This window comes from Enhydra lutris, unplaced genomic scaffold (genome assembly GCF_002288905.1).
Source record: "Enhydra lutris kenyoni isolate GAN:26980312 unplaced genomic scaffold, ASM228890v2 scaffoldscaffold10, whole genome shotgun sequence".
NCBI classification, from domain to species: domain Eukaryota; kingdom Metazoa; phylum Chordata; class Mammalia; order Carnivora; family Mustelidae; genus Enhydra; species Enhydra lutris.
Window position 1 is genome coordinate 5682497 of NW_019154094.1, and position 17502 is coordinate 5699998.

General features: G+C 61.7%; 3 protein-coding genes across 4 annotated transcripts in view; 2 read left to right on the plus strand and 1 right to left on the minus strand.

The window, feature by feature from the left end:
- LOC111144263 (neurobeachin like 2) overlaps positions 1-10075 on the plus strand; it is a 28610-nt gene extending 18535 nt beyond the window's left edge. The window contains 28 exon segments of the mRNA XM_022498488.1: positions 121-648; positions 1295-1473; positions 1566-1725; positions 1925-2062; positions 2156-2518; positions 2604-2753; positions 2873-3030; positions 3212-3336; positions 3426-3561; positions 4029-4189; positions 4289-4605; positions 4703-4798; positions 5177-5301; positions 5397-5537; positions 5715-5845; positions 5963-6072; positions 6183-6300; positions 6392-6489; positions 6560-6676; positions 7321-7410; positions 7500-7609; positions 7780-7952; positions 8056-8150; positions 8385-8501; positions 8602-8760; positions 8837-8985; positions 9356-9491; positions 9588-10075. Coding sequence (XP_022354196.1) covers positions 121-648; positions 1295-1473; positions 1566-1725; positions 1925-2062; positions 2156-2518; positions 2604-2753; positions 2873-3030; positions 3212-3336; positions 3426-3561; positions 4029-4189; positions 4289-4605; positions 4703-4798; positions 5177-5301; positions 5397-5537; positions 5715-5845; positions 5963-6072; positions 6183-6300; positions 6392-6489; positions 6560-6676; positions 7321-7410; positions 7500-7609; positions 7780-7952; positions 8056-8150; positions 8385-8501; positions 8602-8760; positions 8837-8985; positions 9356-9491; positions 9588-9689 — 4482 coding nt within the window. The 3' untranslated portion in view covers positions 9690-10075.
- A 65-nt stretch (positions 10076-10140) lies between these two features.
- Positions 10141-13713, plus strand: LOC111144264 (death domain-containing membrane protein NRADD-like). The gene is made up of 4 exons (XM_022498489.1): positions 10141-11906; positions 12562-12745; positions 12864-12994; positions 13081-13713. The coding sequence occupies exons 1-4, from the start codon at positions 11801-11803 to the stop codon at positions 13398-13400; spliced, it is 741 nt and encodes a 246-aa protein (XP_022354197.1). The 5' UTR covers positions 10141-11800; the 3' UTR covers positions 13401-13713.
- A 2449-nt stretch (positions 13714-16162) lies between these two features.
- LOC111144347 (SET domain containing 2) overlaps positions 16163-17502 on the minus strand; it is a 127311-nt gene continuing 125971 nt past the window's right edge. For both annotated transcript variants that reach the window (XR_002640386.1, XM_022498607.1), the window contains 2 exons: positions 17325-17426; positions 16163-16994 (listed from right to left, as the gene is read on the minus strand). Coding sequence is in view for 1 of the 2 variants with exons in the window: in XM_022498607.1 (XP_022354315.1) it covers positions 16833-16994; positions 17325-17426 (264 nt within the window). In the remaining variant the exon portion in view is untranslated. The remainder of the gene's footprint in view (positions 16995-17324; positions 17427-17502) is intronic.

The window sequence follows — 17502 nt, forward strand, 5'->3', positions numbered from 1 at the left end:
TAACATGGGGGCTTTGCTTTACCTGCCTGTGAGGAGGGCTCCCTTGCAAAGGCCCTGGGGTGGGAGTCCAGGGGCAGAGTGCTGGTCGCGTCCCTTACTGGCTGTGCCCTGGCCCCGCAGCTCTTCCACCTCATCTACGGACAGCCAGACATAGTGCGGCTGCTGGCCCGACAGGCTGGCTGGCAGGACGTGCTGACCCGGCTATACGTCCTGGAGGCGGCCACAGCTGGCAGTCCCCTGCCATTCTCCCCAGAGCCACCCACCTCCCCAGATCCAGCCCTATGCCAGCCACCCACTGAGTCGCCTGAGACTTCGGACGTTTTCCTCCCCTCGGAGACCCCCAGCCCTGACCCTGACACCTTCTACCACGCTCTCTCCCCGTTTTGTACACCCTTTGACCTGGGCCTGGAACGGGCCAGCGTGGGGTCGTGCAACACCAGCGGCGGCGGCGGTGGCGGCGGTGGCGGCGGCAGCGGCACTCTTACTCCCGCCAGCCAGCCTGGCACCCCTTCCCCGCTGGATGGGCCCCGGCCCTTCCCTGTGGCCCACGGCCGCCACAGCTCCAGTCTCTCCAACGTACTAGAGGACGGCAGCCTCCTGGAGCCCACCATCAGTGGGGATGATACCTCAAACACCAGCAACCCTCAGGTGAGGCGGCCTGCTCTGCCACTGCCCGGCTCTCAGGGACCCCTCTGGGACCCCAGGCAGGCAGTATAACCTTTCCAAAGGTGAGGTCCTATCGGACATCGGGGCTATACCCACCGGTCGGCCCTGCTGCTGCCCCCCGGAGCTCTCATCCGCAGCTGTGTTCCTGGTTGGGGTCCCAGAACAGGATAAATGATGCCAAGCCCGAGTGGGGAAACCAGCCAGGCTTTGGGGAGTCCCCAAGAGAGCCTGCAGGGCAGAGACTTCACAGAGCCCATGAGCAGCATCGCTCTAAGGGATCTGCCTTGTGTTTCTGGATTTGGGGATGGGTTTCTGCTTATACTGTGGCGTTCTTCTAGAGGATTCCAGGACAGTTCTGGGGCCCGTGAGAACTATGGGGTAATTTTGTGAACCACACCTTCTCTCCCCTGAGGAATCACTGAGACCCCAGGGTCCTCCCTGGGATTCAGGCAGCAGCTAAGTCCCCTCCACCATTCTTCCAGGCCCCAGCCTGTTTGTTGTCTGAAGGCTGTCCCTCCTGGTAGGGACACCAGGGAGTGGTGCTCAGGCAAGGGGTGCTCAGCCAGGCTAGTGGGAGAGTCAGCAATTCCCTTCCTCCCCGGCCCACACCCCTGACCTGTGCCCCCAGCAAACCTCTGAGGAGGAACTGTGCAACCTGCTCACCAATGTGCTATTCTCGGTGACGTGGCGTGGCGTGGAAGGCAGCGACGAGGCTGCGTGGCGGGAGCGCGGCCAGGTCTTCTCGGTGCTCACCCAGCTGGGGGCCTCAGCCACGCTCGTGCGGCCGCCCGACTGCATCAAGCGCAGGTGAGGAGGCCACTCGGGAGGGTGAGGGGCCTCCGGGAAGCCCTCGTGTGAAGGCAGTCAGACAGACGCCCACGTCCGTCATCCATCCCCAGCCTTCTGGAGATGATGCTGGAGTCAGCCCTGACCGACATCAAGGAGGCCCCCGTTGGGGTCCTGGCCAGCCTCACCCAGCAGGCGCTCTGGCTGCTACGCCTGCTGCAGGACTTCCTGTGCGCAGAGGGCCACGGGAACCAGGAGCTGTGGAGTGAGAAGGTGCGGTAGCTCGGAGGCCTGTGAGCCATACGTGAGCCCGTGGGCCTCTGGTCCGGAGGTGGACGAGCGTGCGGGTGCCTCAGAATGCGGTCTGTGTGGGCAAACCCCACCTGGAGCCCAGCCTAAACCTTACCTTCCTCCTTCCCCACGGGCTGCTGGCCCGCTCTGCTGATGGTGGCCTGGAATACGCCTGCTGCAGCTCTTCGAGGGCGTGTGCAGTCTGCTGGACCGCCTGGGGGCCTGGCCGCACCTGGCCAATGGCACGGCGGATCTCCGAGAGATGGCCCAGATTGGCCTGCGCCTAGTGCTTGGCTACATCCTGCTGGAGGACCCGCAGGTGAGCCCAGGGCCAGCTGGGGTGTGGCAGCGGCAGGTGTGGGGAGCCTGGGGAGCGGCTGGGGCCACCCACACCCCCTTTCGCCCCCCCCAGCTGCACGCCCAGGCCTACGTGAAGCTGCACTGGCTGCTGCAGACCGCGGCGGTGCCCATGCGGCGGGAGGAGGCCTGCTATGTGCTCTCCAAGCTGGAGGCGGCACTGGCGCGGGCGCTGAACACCTCCCCGTCAAAAACGACCACCGAGGACACGGAGCCCCCAGGTGCAGCGGCCGCAGCCACGGAACGCTGCTCATGGCTGGTGCCCCTGGTGCGCACGCTGCTGGACCGGGCCTACGGGCTGCTGGGCCTCCAGTGGGGACTACCTTCCTTGCCACCGACCAACGGCAGCCCCACCTTCTTCGAGGACTTCCAGGCCTTCTGTGTCACACCTGAATGGCGCCACTTCATCGACAAGCAGGTGCCTGGAGGAGGGGGCGTGGGAGGAGAAATGGTGGGGGGAGCTGCGTGGAGCGCTGATCTCCTGTCCCTACCCGGTCCTCCAGGTGCAGCCCACCATGTCGCAGTTCGATATGGACACTTACGCGAAGAGCCACGATCTCATGTCGGGCTTCTGGAACGCCTGCTATGACATGCTCATGAGTAGTGGACAGCGGCGCCAGCGGGAGAAGGCACACAGCCGGCAGGCTTTCCAGGTGTGCAGCCTGGGGCCAGGGTGGGGAGCTGCTCCACTCCTGCGCCCAGAGGACGTCTGGTGGGAGGAGAAGCCCGCTGCAGGACTAACCCATTCCTCCACCCCGCCCTCACCCCGCAGGACCTGGTGCTGGAACCTGCGCAGAGGCGGGGACGCGTGGAAGGGCTGCGCTATGCAGCGGCACTGAAGCAGCAGGCCGCGCAACACTCCACGGCTCTGCTGCACTGGGGGGCCCTGTGGCGGCAGCTCTCCAGCCCCTGTGGGGCCTGGGCCCTGAGGTGGGCGGGGCTCGGGCCCTGAGGTGGGCGGGGATGGGGGCAGAGGCTCGTGGGGGCGGGACTTGGGAGGGCCGGAGGGCCCTGGGCCATCCCACTGCGTTTGGGATGAGACAGGCGAGGAATGGGGACTTTGGCGGATGCACATGCCCACCCATGACCACCATCCCGGACGTATCCTCAGGGACCCGCCTGTTCCACGCTGGAAGCTGTCCAGTGCCGAGACATACTCGCGCATGCGTCTGAAGCTAGTGCCCAACCATCACTTCAACCCTCATCTGGAAGCGAGCGCTCTGCGCGACAACCTGGGTGAGAGAGGGTGTCCAGAGCAGTATCTGCCCAAGCTCCTAGGCCTTGCCCTGCCCAGCTCTGGCTGAGCACCCCTGGGCCCACTGCAGGTGAGGCCCCCCTGACCCCGACGGAGGAGGCCTCGCTGCCTCTAGCGGTGACCAAGGAGGCCAAAGTCAGTGCCCTCCCCGAGGAGCTGCAGGAAGACCAGCTGGGCGAAGATGAGCTGGCTGCGCTGGAGAAAGCGTGAGTGCGGCTGGGAGAGCCAGGACTGGGAGCGGGGCGCAGGGGTCTACTCCACTGTGCACATGCCTCCCATGGGACTGACTCCTGAGCCACTTCGTCTTCAGTTATGGGGTGAACACCCTGCAGGGACTGTCCAGAGTCAGGTGGGCAGTTGGGGAGAGCTGTCTAGCTGAATGGGCAGCTAGTGATGAGGCACCCCAGGGCAGGGCTGAGACACACAGACCCGCCCTGTGTGGGGGCCCAAGGGAGTGGGCAGGCGCTGAATAGGGGAAGCCAGGGATAGAAGCCCAGGTTTGGGGTGGGGACCAGGGTTGGTGGGCACTGGACCTTGGACGGTTCCTCCCTTTCCTGTGGGAAGCACAAGAATCTGTACCCCATGACTTGATGGCGCTAGGAGAGTGTGGTCCTTGGGCTTATCTGGAAGGGGGTCCCGGAGCCTAGAGCCTGAAGTGAGTGCCGGCCCCCAGGATGCAGGCGGCGGAACTGGACGAGCAGCATGAGAAGCTGGTGCTTTCCGCGGAGTGCCAGCTGGTCACAGTGGTGGCCGTGATCCCAGGGCTGCTGGAGATCACTACCCAGCACGTGTACTTCTATGACGGCAGTGCTGAGCGTGTGGAAACAGAGGAGGGTGCGTCCTCCTAGGGCTGCTGAGAAGGATGGCAGGGGGTGGATGGGGTCTGTTGGGGCCAGGGTGAGTGACTGCTGCCCCTGGTGTCCCTTGGCATAGGCATTGGCCACGACTTCCGGCGCCCGCTCGCCCAGCTGCGTGAGGTCCACCTGCGGCGTTTCAACCTGCGCCGCTCAGCACTCGAACTCTTCTTCATTGATCAAGCGAACTACTTCCTCAACTTCCCGTGCAAGGTGGGCGGGACCATAGCCTCATCACCTTGCCAGGCCCCCAGGCCCCAGCCCTGCCCCATCCCACTCCACACCCAGGTACGGAACCAGGCGTACTCGTTGCTCCTGCGCCTCCGACCCCCGAGCCAAGGCTACCTAAGCAGCCGCTCCCCCCAGGAGATGCTGCGTGCCTCGGGCCTCACCCAGGTAAGAGGCCTCGAGTGGGGGGGGGGCAAGGCCCTGTGGTTGGCAGGAGGGATGGATAGCCCAGTGGACTCACCTCTGGCCTGCCCCTGCCCCCTAGAAATGGGTCCAGCGTGAGATCTCCAACTTCGAGTACTTGATGCAACTCAACACCATTGCAGGGCGAACCTACAACGACCTGTCCCAGTATCCTGTGGTAAGAGTCTAATCCTTTCCTCCACTCCTGCCCCTTTGCTCTGCCGGCCCTGGTTCAGCCTGGTGTGGGTGCTGGTGGTGGGCCAGCCCTGAGCCAGGCCCGGGTAGGGGGTGGGTGCTGTCTGACACCTGCCTCTGTTCCCTGCCCCTACCCACCCCCTCCCTGAGCCCTATCCACCCCCTCCCCGAGCCTTACCCCCTCTACCCCTGAAGGGAAACCTGTTCTGGCCTGCTTCCCTGTGGTCCCTCCAAGTGGTAACGCGCCCCCTCCCCCGCTGCCTGTGGGCTCTGCCCATCTTCCTGAGGGTGAGGGCTGGGCAGACTGGGCAGGGAGGCCATCAGGACCCTCACACAGCTCCTTCCCTGGGTGGGTGGCCAGTTCCCCTGGGTCCTGCAGGACTACGTGTCTCCAACTTTGGACCTCAGCAACCCAGCTGTCTTCCGGGACCTGTCCAAGCCCATCGGTGTGGTGAACCCCAAGCATGCCCAGCTCGTGAGGGAGAAGTGAGCGAGTGGGCAAGGCTGGGCTTGGGGGCTGGGATGGGCGAGGGCAGGGCTTCTGCTGACTCCCCCGCCCCCCACCCCAAATGTGGCTGCAGGTACGAGAGCTTCGAGGACCCAGCGGGCACCATTGACAAGTTCCACTACGGCACCCACTATTCCAACGCCGCAGGCGTGATGCACTACCTCATCCGTGTGGAACCCTTCACCTCCCTGCACGTCCAGCTGCAGAGTGGCCGGTGAGGCCCGGGGCTGCCTGGCAGATGACGGGGTGAGGGTGGATTGCCGCGGATGAGGGAAAGAGGCAGGTCCTCCGGGTGTCCGGGGCCCTTCGTCTCCCTTCCTGCCCCCATCTACAGCTCTCCCTCCTTGTCCCAGTTGTCCCCACCTCACTCTGGCCTGTGCCCCTCCCCCAGCTTTGACTGCTCCGACCGGCAGTTCCACTCAGTGGCAGCAGCCTGGCAGGCCCGCCTGGAGAGCCCTGCCGATGTGAAGGAGCTTATTCCAGAGTTCTTCTACTTCCCCGACTTCCTGGAGAACCAGAACGGTAGGAGCTGGCGTGGGGCGCGGGGAGGCCCCAGGGGCGGAGCGCACAGGCCAGGCCTGGCCAGGGAAGTGGGTGGAGAGGGCACAGCGAGACCGCTGACCCCGTCCTCCGGGCCAGGGTTCGACCTGGGCTGCCTCCAGCTGACCAACGAGAAGGTGGGCGACGTGGTGCTGCCACCGTGGGCCAGCTCCCCCGAGGACTTCATCCAGCAGCACCGCCAGGCCCTGGTGAGGAGATGAACATGGACAGGGGACAGGCGGACAGCCAGGGTTGAGGGGTGCCAGGGGGAGTGGGGTATCAGCCGTCCATGGACTAACTGGTGCCTCCCCGCCCCCAGGAGTCCGAGTACGTGTCTGCCCACCTGCATGAGTGGATCGACCTCATCTTTGGCTACAAGCAGCGGGGACCAGCCGCAGAGGAGGCCCTCAACGTCTTCTATTACTGCACCTATGAGGGTGGGTGGCGCCCTGGCCAGGGCACAGCTGCGTGGGGGCTGAGTGCGGAGGGCACAGCGCAGGTCCTGACCACTCTGCCTGCCTTACCCAGGGGCCGTGGACCTGGACCACGTGGTGGATGAGCGGGAACGGAAGGCTCTGGAGGGCATCATCAGTAATTTTGGGCAGACTCCTTGTCAGCTGCTAAAGGTGAGGCCAGCTCAAAGGATCGTGGTCAGGGATGCCCATGCCGCGGTGCTGACCAGTCACTCGTCCATAGGAGCCACATCCAGCTCGGCTCTCCGCTGAGGAAGCAGCCCAGCGCCTTGCACGTCTGGACACTAACTCACCTAGCATCTTCCAGCACCTGGACCAGCTCAAGGCCTTCTTTGCGGAGGTGAGGGGAGGCAGAGCTTTATAGCTTTATCGTCCTGCTCTGTGCAATGGGTTTAACACCACTGTCCCTTACCAACCTCTTGGGGGTAGATGGAAAACCTAAATCAAGGTCACTGATGTTAGCCATCTTTGAAAAAGAGGTAACGGGAGAGGGATAGGGGAGCAGGGATGGGGGCGCCTTCTTTGCCGCGGCCGGGACAAGTCGTTGAGCCCCTAACCATCTCTGAAAACCTTAGGGAGACCAGAAGGAAGGCCGTCTGGCCGTGAATCATTTCCCTCACAATCCTCTGAGATGGAATCCCTCCATGAGAAGGCCCCCCCAGACCTGACCTTTTTAGTTTCCCGTCCCCTCCTGCCAGCAGGCTGGGGGACGTGAAGTCAGAGGCTGGGAGGACCAAGGTCGAGACTGAGAGAGCTGTCTTGTCCATCCCAGCTTGTCACTCCCTCACCTTTGGAGATATCCTCCTGAAGGCCCACTGAGCTCTCCCGACTGTGTCGCAGAGGGACCTCTGCCTCTGTGACCCCCTAGTCTGTGAGCACTAGGGATGAGAGGAGAGGAAAGAATGGTGCCCCAGGTGGCAGGCAGGAGAGTGGGGTTTCCGGCTGAGCACTGAGGCAGAGCCAGCTCTGTGCTCTGCTCTGCAGGTCATCAGTGATGGCGTGCCCCTGGTGCTGGCCCTAGTCCCCCACCGGCAGTCCCACTCCTTCACCATCCAGGGCTCCTCAGACCTGTTGGTAAGTGCACCTTGCAGCCCCCAGCTCAGCTCCACTCCTGCTCCGACTCCGCCCTCCACTGCCCCACCTCTGCCCCCTCTGGCCCCCAGGTGACCGTGAGCGCCAGTGGGCTGCTGGGCATCCACAGCTGGCTGCCCTATGACCGGAACATAAACAACTACTTCAGCTTCAGCAAAGACGCCACCATAGGCAACCCCAAGTAGGACAGAGGGAAGTGGGCAAGGGTGGGCTCTCAATGCCCCGTACCCCCGAGCTGGTGCCCCACCCAGTCGGGGACCAGCTGAGGTCTCTGAGGGCCCGGGTCTTCTATGTCAGCCTGGCCTCACCTGCCCTGTCCCCCCCCCCCCCCCCCCCCCCGCACTGGGTCAGGATGCAACGATTGCTGAGCGGTCCGTGGGTGCCAGACCGTGGTGTGAATGGGCAAGCTCTGGCAGTGGCCCCCGATGGAAAGCTGCTGTTCAGTGGTGGCCACTGGGACGGCAGCCTGCGAGTGACCGCGCTACCGAGGGGCAAGCTGCTGAAGCAGCTCCACTGCCACCTGGGTACGCACAGCCCCGGAGCTGGGGCGGGGGATGCAGGGCAGGCTGGTCGGCCAGGCAGGAGGTGACCGCTGCATTCCGCTTGCCCCCTCCCCTCCCCATGCAGATGTAGTGACCTGCCTCGCACTGGACACCTGTGGCATCTACCTCATCTCGGGCTCCCGGGATACCACATGCATGGTGTGGCGGCTCCTGCAGGAGGTGGGCTGGTGGGCAGCCTCAGGGGCCCTCCCGTAGTCTACACCTGCAGCCCCCATCCACCCCTCAGCTGACTGGCAGTCCTGCCCTTCTCTCTGCCACCGTGAACAAGGCTGGGGCTCCACAACCCTCCAGCGCTCTGGCTCTGCACAAGGCGGTCACTTTCCGGAGCCTCAGCCTTCTCGGGCCAGGGCAGTGAGGTATCCCCAGTCCTGAGCTGGCCCTGGCTCCCCACAGGGTGGTTTCTCGGTGGGACTGGCATCAAAGCCCGTGCAGGTCCTCTACGGGCATGAGGCTGCCGTGAGCTGTGTGGCCATCAGTACCGAACTCGACATGGCTGTTTCTGGATCTGAGGTGTGTGTGTGTGCCTGCGCCCAGGGGAGGCTGAGTTTGTTAGGCAGTGCCCCCAGAGATTAGAGACCTATGCTCCGCACCCTAAGCTGTCTTCCTGCAGGATGGAATTGTGATCATCCACACCGTACGTCGTGGCCAATTTGTGGCAGCGCTGCGGCCCCCAGGGGCCATGTTACCTGGACCTGTGTCCCATCTGGTGCTGGGGTCTGAGGGCCAGATTGTGGTACAGAGCTCAGCGTGGGAGCGTGTAGGGGCTCAGGTATGGAAAAGGGGTGCTCGGCCAAGAACAGGGTAGTTGGGATTCTGTCCTTGCGGACACATCTTGCTTTTTCCAGGTCACCTACTCCTTGCACCTGTACTCCGTGAATGGGAAGTTACGGGCTTCATTGCCCCTGGTCGAGCAGCCCACAGCCCTGGCAGTGACAGAGGACTTTGTTCTGCTGGGCACAGCCCAGTGCGCCCTGCACATCCTTCACCTGAACAAGTGAGTTCCGCTTTGTTGGAATTCATGGACCTGCAGGGTGGTAGTCACTGGCAGAGGATACTAGAAGGTGTTAGCCTCCCAGGCCCCCCTCCATCTCTCTGCCTCCACCACAGTGGGCCTACCCATGACCTTTATATGTCCATGGGCACATTCTTCAGGGCCTGTCCCTTGTCCTCCAGTGGGTTGATCTTGCCCTGGGCCTCCCTTAGCCACACACCTGTGGGAGGTCCCTTTATGTCTTAGGGTTTCAGCTAAGCCATCCCTCAAATGCAGAGAGAGAGGGTACGGTGGCGAAGGGGTGGGGAACACGGGAGAAAGAAGACACAAAGCTCCCTTGCAGCTGAGAGCTCAGATCCCTCCCTCTCTGCAGGCTGCTCCCGGCTGCTCCTCCCCTACCCATGAGGGTGCCTATCCGCAGCGTGGCTGTGACCAAGGAGTGCAGCCACGTGCTCGTGGGCCTTGAGGACGGCAAGCTTATCGTGGTGGGAGCGGGACAGCCCTCTGAGGTGAGGATAAGGGTAGGGCGGGCCTCGATCGGGGTGGGGAGCGACGGTCCCGGCCCACCTCTCCCCAATCCTACATCCCCCCCACCCCACCCCCAGGCGCGCAGCAGCCAGTTCGCGCGGAAGCTGTGGCGGCCCTCCAGGCGCATCTCACAGGTGTCCTCGGGGGAGACGGAGTACAACCCAGGAGAGGCGCGCTGACAGCCGCCCCGCCCCACCGCGCAGGCTCCGCCCCCAGAAGCCTCCGCCCGTGGAGGCCCCGCCCAGGAGTCGGCGGGAATCCGGAGGAGGAGACCACGCCGCGGCCCTCGGCCCGGCTCCGGGGGTGGGCGGGACCCCACCCCCGCCCAGCTCAGGGATTGGTGGGCGGTTCACTCCAGGAAGTCCCGCCCCTCGCCGGCAGAGGGGCCGCCCGGAGTGTGGCACTGGCCTCCGCGGCCGCACAGCATTTTTTGCACAGTGTGGGGAGGGAGCCCAGGCTCCCAAACCCCGCGTCCCGGTGGAGCAGGGGCCGGGCTGTGGCCTTAATCTCTAAAAGCGGCCCCCCGCGCTCCCGCTCTCGGCAATAAACCTGGCCTACTTTTGTAGCTGCTTCGCCTCTGAGTCTGCGTGCGCACGGCGTCTCCGCCTGCCCAGGCCCCCGGCCTGGGCTCGCCTTCCCCCGACCCAGAAGCCCTCCCGAGCGACTCGCTCCCTCCTCGTGGCCTCAGTTTCCCCAGCCGCGCCGCCCTCGTCCCCGCGGATCCTCCCCGGCGGCTCGTTCTCGGCCCCAGCGCTCCCTCGCGACACCTCCGCACGTGTGCGCGCCCCTGCGCAGGGTGGGGCCGCGGGCGGCCGCGCCCCCCGCCCCGCCCCCCGCGCGCCCCCGAGCTCCGGCCTAGGCTCCTCCTCCGTGGGCGCTCGGGCTGGCTCCCGGGACCGCCCGCCCCGCCCAGCTCCGCGCCTCGCCGGAGCTGGCCTCCCCAGGGACAGCACGCAGCCTTCCCGGCTGGCCCACGGGAGCCTGGCGGCGCAGAGGCGCGGGTCTCGCCAGCCTGAGTGGATCCTGGGAGACACGAGGGGCGGCTGCCGCAGGTCAGGAGGGGGTTGGGAATAGAGCTCGGGGTCTTACCCCCGACCGAGAGCTGGGGGTTGCTTTTCTGTCCCCCACCTCGAGGCCCGCGATTCTGCGGGTGTAGGCCATCGTGGTGCGGGCGTCCGTGTTGGCACGCGTGGACATATTTTGTGGCCCGGAGACGAGTGTGTGTATGTAGGCGGGAGTGGGGGTGGGGGCTCCAGCCCCGCAGCTCAGGGTGGGTCGGGCAGACAGAGGCCTGGCGTGGCTAGGCGCGCTGGTCACAGGCCCACCTGCCATCCAGGATCCAGGAAAGGGCCCCTTATGTGGTAAGTGCTACAAATGTGTAACCCTCACTAGTGGCAAGGACCACTGCAGTCTCTGTCCCAAACCTACTTGCTGACTGGGCAGGGAAGTGAGTTTGGAGACCCAGCCGGATGTGGTGGTGGATGTTGGGGAGGTGGAGGGCCTGCCCCCAGGTTTCTTTTCAGTGCCTTTCTGGGCAAGATCCATTCTCAGCCCAGATGGGGCTTCTCTTATCCAGGCCTTAGGAAGCAGATTCCAGCAGGATCAGCCCTGTAGGTCCAGGTGGGTCCTGGGACTAAGTAGTCCTGTCCTTTAGATTTCTTGCTTCCAGGCCATCTGAATTCCCAGGTGAGAAGGGACCAGGGAGCCTCTGGGCCACCAAGGAAACTTCCTGTCCAGTTTCTGGGCAGGAGGTGAGGGCTGGATCCTGACTCTGGAGGCAGGAGTGGGGCCATAGTCACAGGAAGCCCTGCCTTGGAGACTTGGGTTCCGCTGGCTCATGCTGTGAAGTCTGGGGGAGCCCCCCCCCAACCCTGCCAACAAGTCTCCAGCCTGGCTCTGATTGAGGTGGGGATGAGAGTCTCTGTGGTCTTCCCGCGTCATCCCTGGACTCAGACCAGGGGTTTGCTAAGGTTTCCAAGCTGCTCTCCTCCATCCTGAGCTGCACCCTGGCTCCTCCAGCTTTGGCCTGTGGGGACTAGCTCTGTCTACCCCACCCCATCTGACAGAGGAGGGAACTGGTCCAGGTTGGTGAATGGGGAGGTTGGGGAGGCGGGGTGGGTAACCAGCCCTAGAGTCAATCAGGATGGAGTGAGCCAGGAGAGGGAGACAGACGACACCAACACCAAGGGACTCCCTGCATCTGGCCTGAAGAATTTCCCCCATCTCACTACACATAGCGGATTTTGGACTCAGAGAAGACATCTCCCAGCTCCCTTGCCTGAGTGTTGGCATGACACTCCGACCCCTTCTCCAGGAGATGCAGTCCCTGGGAGCCCTGCTGGCCGGCAGAGCCATGCTTCACAACTCCAGCCACAGGGAAGGCATGATCCATGTGGGTAAGTGTCTTTTGATCCAGATTTGGGGCACTGGGTAGGTGGCTAGGTCCCACACAAGTCCAGTCACAAGCTTTAGAGTCTCTGTACCCTAGGCCCTGCCTGCTCTGGATCGTGGAGATAACTGGTTTCCAGGCAGAAGGAAGCAGCAGCATTCTTTTGCCTTCTAGCTCAGCTTTATTTTGCAAAACTTTACAAGGTCTCCTGTGCAGAAGCCCCCGTGGGGACCAACATGTATCAGTTTGCTCTCACGGTCCAAACATGGTGGGAGAGACAGGACACACACTGTGATGCTGCCATAGACAGAGGAGGCACAGCAGGAGCCAGAAAAGGGAGAGACTGGGAGAGATCAAGGAAGCCTTCCCAGAGTAGGCGATACCTGCCAGTTGGAGGTTGAACAGCAAGAGCAGATGTCTGGACACCTGGGAGGAGAACCCCCCGGGAAGGGCTAGGTGTCTAACAGTGGTGAGCAGAGAGGAGGCTGTTGGAGACGAGGGTGGGATAATGAGCCAATCTTGATGCTGTGATACGAATTTTTGATTCTGTGAAGTGGGGACTCTTGGTTCAAACCTTTCTGGCAGCAAAGTCTAAGTGACCGCTACTTGGGGCCCTGGCCTTGTTTTCGTGCTCTTGATCCTGTTTGTCCTTTTCTCTACAGATAAGACCCAGAGGGTGCAGGACAGGGACAGGGAAGGGGTATGGGTAGGGGGAGCTCTGGCCCCCAATACCTCCTCCCCATTCCCCCCTGAGCCTCCAGGGGCCTCAGGCAGCATTATCCCCGTCTACTGTGCCCTCCTGGCCACGGTGGTCCTTGGTCTGCTCGCCTACGTGGCCTTCAAGTGGTAGGTACTGCGGGCACTGCCATGTGGCGCACCCTTCCCCATCTGGACTCCCGGCCAGCTCCCTCTCTGTCTCAGTGAAGGCTGGAACAGGTTGGCGGGTCCCCCCTGCTCCCTACAGCTGGCGCTCACATAAACAAAGACAGCAGCTGGCCAAAGCTCGGACTGCAGAGCTGGGGGCCCTCGACAGGGACCAGAGGCATGGGGACAGCGTTGTCTTCCTGGACAATCCCCAGCTGCCCGGGAGCCAGGGTGAGCCTCCTTCCCCAAACTACAGACTTTCAGACCCTCTCAGCCATACCGCCCAGCCCAGCTGACCCTCATGTCTCCCACCCCAGGGCCACATCCTGAACTTGGCTGCCGGCTCTACCTTCATCTCCCTCGGCAGCAGCAAGAGGAAGTGGAACGGCTCTTGGAAGTGTCCGGTGAACCTGACAAGGGCTGGCAGGGCCTGGCCGGCCGCCTGGGCTACCACGCTGATGCTGTGGAGATCATGGCCCAGGGCCAGGTGCCAGTCCACACCCTACTGAGGGACTGGGCCGTCAAAGAAGGCAGCGGGGCCACCCTCAGGGTGCTGGAGGACGCCCTGGCTGCCATGGGCCGTGAAGATGTGGTCCGGCTTCTGAGCTCCCCAGCTGAGGGCTGCTCTGTGGTGTGAGTGATCCCACCACAGCCTGGCCTCTCAGGGAACCTGCTTTGGTGCTTCCCCCCCCAATTCCACATATGCTTTTCCTTCCTCGAGCTTCCTGGCTTTGATGGCCTCAGCCTGCTCGGGTAGGAGGGAACAGAGAAGACCCGGCCACCACTCACCTCCCCTTGTCCTACCTTCCTCCAGGACAGGGACCAGGACATGGGGGGACTTGGCAGGGAGGAGTGGCCCTGCCCTCATCCTCCCCACTCCATCTCCCCTTATTTAGTCTCAGCTGGTTTTTCTACTTTTGTATTTCCTATTAAAGGCAACTTTGGACTACTGTGCCACCTCTGACTCCTTGGGCCTGTGGGACAGTTGGTGGCTGTGAGGCGGAGGCCCAGAAAAAGAAGAGGGTCCCTGGGATGTGGGAGGAGCGCGTGAGTGGCAGTGTGTCCCTGTAGAAGACGTGCTCGCTCCGGAGGCACCGGCTGGCGTTCACGTCCTGCACCTGCCGTGCCCTGGCTGCGCGCGGGAGCGAGCTGGTTTAGCTTTCTGAACTTCAGCTTCCCTCGCTGGAGAACAGTAACTGGGATGGCGTGTTCAGGAGCCCCCCCACCCCCCAACCCCTCACGTTCTCAGATTGGTACCAAGAGGCCTTGGGCTGGAGACCATTTTTGTGACTTCTGCTGTGACTGGCCAAGGGGAGGCTGGAGGCAGACGCCCTGGGCCGCAGGTCACCTCTAGATGAGAAAAAAGGGAGAAAGACTCTCCTCTTAGAAGACTCACGCAAGTTCCAAACATGATTCCATAGCTGCTTCTGTGATTTTCACACAAGCCGAGGGCCTGCAGGTCAAAGCCCCCGCCCGAGGGGCCTGCACCCCACGTGTCTGCCCACCCGGAAGAAGCAGGCAGGTCGGTTACCGCCTTCAGAAGGGGTGCTGCAGCAGATGGGCCCCTGCCTAGGAACAGCGGCCACCGTTCTGGCATCCACGAGGGTCAGAGCACTGAAGCAACACAGCTACCCGAGCTCGGGAGTCGTGGGGTTCAGTGGGGGTCCGGGGAGGCCTGGGCTTCATCCTGTTCTGCTGAGCCGTGACGGGGAGCGGCTGCTCTGTGAGTGCCCAGCATCAGACTGCTGCTCCTCAGAAACCCTTCGCCAGGACTGCTTAACCCTGGAAATCTCGTCCTTAAGGAAGGGCAGGTGAAGATGACCGTTGGGCAAAAACCCAGGAAACCCAGAAGGGAAAGCAGGAGGGGCTCGGCGTTCAGTTGGATGAAATCAGACCGGTCCCCCCGAGGAGAGCTCACACCTCGGGGGGCTGGGAGTCAGTCCCAGGGCTCCTGAGGACCGGACCGGCCCTGGATGTGCAAGCTGGTGCGGAGTGGCACCCGACAGCTTCTCCGTCGGCAGGCAACCCTCGTCACAACTAAGGGGGAGCAGAGTCTCGAGGTGTCAAGGGATGTTGTGGGATGGGGAACGTTTCCGAAAAAACTCCATAGGGAGCTAAGGTAACACAATCCCTCTCCAAAGTGTCCTGTCTGAAACTCTGCAACTCCCTGGTCACTCCCCTTTAATGGAAGGCCACCTAAATGTCCTTGGAACATCTGAAACCTGGAGCCTCGGGTCAAACCATGAGTTTGACTTGGTTGAGAGCCGCAGCACAGCCAGAGCCGCACCCCTGCACCACAAACCCACCCAAAAGGGAGCCACTCCCTTTTCATGTGCACATTAACGGAGATATTCTCTGTAATAGCTCTCGAATGTTAAGAGGGTTGAATTAGAGTCCACCCACTTGAGATAATGTGCTTTAAATAGTTTTGAGAAGGCCGCAGCAGCCTGGGAAAACACTTCGGCTACATTATTAAATAGCACGCCTAATGAGCAGGACTTTAAAATAGGTGTTTTTCTCCTCTTTTAGCAACGAGGATAGGAGTTCCTGAGCCTCTCTGAGCCTGAATCTCCTCCAAACAGTGCCAGCTCCCGTCCCCAGGGTTGTAAGGATCAAGTGAGCACAACCCGAGCTCCAAGTGCCAAGCACAGCACCCGGCAGGGAGTGCCGACGGCCCTCCACCCTGCCCAGGACTCAGCGGGCCACAGCCCCTTCCCCAAGGGCGTGGCTGCAGGGAGCAAAACAGCCCTGGAGAGGAAGAGATGGGACCCATCTTTGCGAAGATGGCTCCAGACCAGCCTGCAGCCTGCAGTCCTGCAGCCCAGGCAACTGGCCCATTCAAGTGGAGGGCGGGGAGGGGGCGGGGGACGACACTGAACCCCACCTCCTCCGGGTGTCCACTTTTTAATCACAGCCTGGGCACTATACCCCCTTACACGGGTCCTCCCTCTAGTGCCCAACCCCAGTGTCAGGGTGCCTGGTGGGGGAGGGCAGGGAATCTGTCCACCAAAGGAGCATTCCAGTGAGCTTGGGGAACTGAAGTTCTGGAGGGAAGAGGGTCAATGCAGCTCTCCTCAGCTAGGAGGCATAAAGGGGAAGACTCGTGCCCATCTCCTGCCTGACCTATGAACCAAAGTGAAGAAGCCAGAGCCAATGAGGCCCTCGGGTCCACTTCTTTTGCTCTGGAATACAGGTAGCACAAGCTGACTCCACCCTGAACACACGCATAAGATCCCAAGGCCACAAGTGTCAGTCACAGCGAGACCTGTGGAGAACTCCAAGCTCAAGGATTAACTCTGAGCTTCAAACAACTACGGCCACCATGTCTCCTCTCTCTCTCCAGTGACACCACTATTTACAAATATGCCTGACTAGCTTTTAGGGAACACACATGCCAAGTTCTTTAATTGATTTTATTTTTTACATAAAAAGTTCAGTAAAAATTGGATAAAGTAAAGTGATTTTAAGCAGTAAATCAATCTTATCAACATAGCACAAGGCTGGCCGAACCCACAAGGCAGCCTGCTTTGGAATATTTACATGATAACAAATTAAACCTTGCAGGAGAACTTAAAACCGTCCTTACAAAGTCTTCCTGTGATCTAGCATGTAGAGGCTAAAAGCAAAATGAAAAACAAACGAAACCAGGAAAAAACAAATTATTTTCAATATATTCACATATACATTAAAATATTATACAGATCGTCAGGGTGAGGGGTCGTGGGTGGGGATGCGCATGGGTCTGTGCGCTGACAGCACCGCCAAGGAGGAGACCCAGGTTTGGGAGTGGGGCTAGGCCTGGCCAGGATCTTAGCGGGGTCCTTCCTTAAGCCCTTGCCTCTGATGGGCCTCCAACCACACCCCAACAGCTCATGACCAGGGATCGCTTGTTGTAGAGGGGGCTCGTTTTCGTGGCTTTCAGCTGAAATCTGCAGGTCTGAATTCCCCAGGGCGACGTGTCACCAGTAGCACAGCCCTGACGGGGGGGGGGGGGGCAGCGGGCCCGCAGGGTTACTTCTGTCCAGTCTGTCCCACCTGCTCACCTGTCCTCCCACCCTGGCCCCACAAGTCACTCTAATTCAGTGTCCTCTTTGGGTTTGTAAACAGCCCCAAACTTCTGCATGTACTTCTTAATGTACTCCTTGGTTTTGTGTTTCACGTTCTCATTGCACTCCAGGTCCTCAGGGTTCTTACAGTACTTCAGCTCCTTGTTCATCACGCCGTGGGTCAGCTGTCCAGGACACAGGAAGAGAGACCAGAGTGGAAAGGATATCAAGGGATAAGGCCAGCCCGGTGCCATGGGGCCCTTCTCACCAAGACTGGGGTTGAGTAAAGAGACAGGCTGGGGCCAGCTGGGGCTGGGGTCAGCAGAAAGGGGAGGCTAAGCTCGGCAAGTCTGTGAGAAGCCCACCAGGCCTACCCTCCAGCAGGGTGCCCTCCCTTCCCTAACCTTCCCTCCCTCTCCCTGGGCCCCCAGCCCCGGCCTCTGGCAAGGAAAACCCATTTTCTATGATGAAGGGTACACGGTTTGCCCAGAACATCATCTGGGCAGAGGGGATACCTTGCGAGCAAGGTGTTTGAAGTCTTCAGTTGTGGTGATCCTTCCCACTTTGCAGTCGGGTTTCCGGTAAGGGTTCAGGCACTGGACGATGAACTGTGACATCTGTAGGCAGGAGAAAGAGCACACGCTGCTCACAAGTCCGGAGAGGGCAAGGGGTTATGCTGAGGACACAATGAGA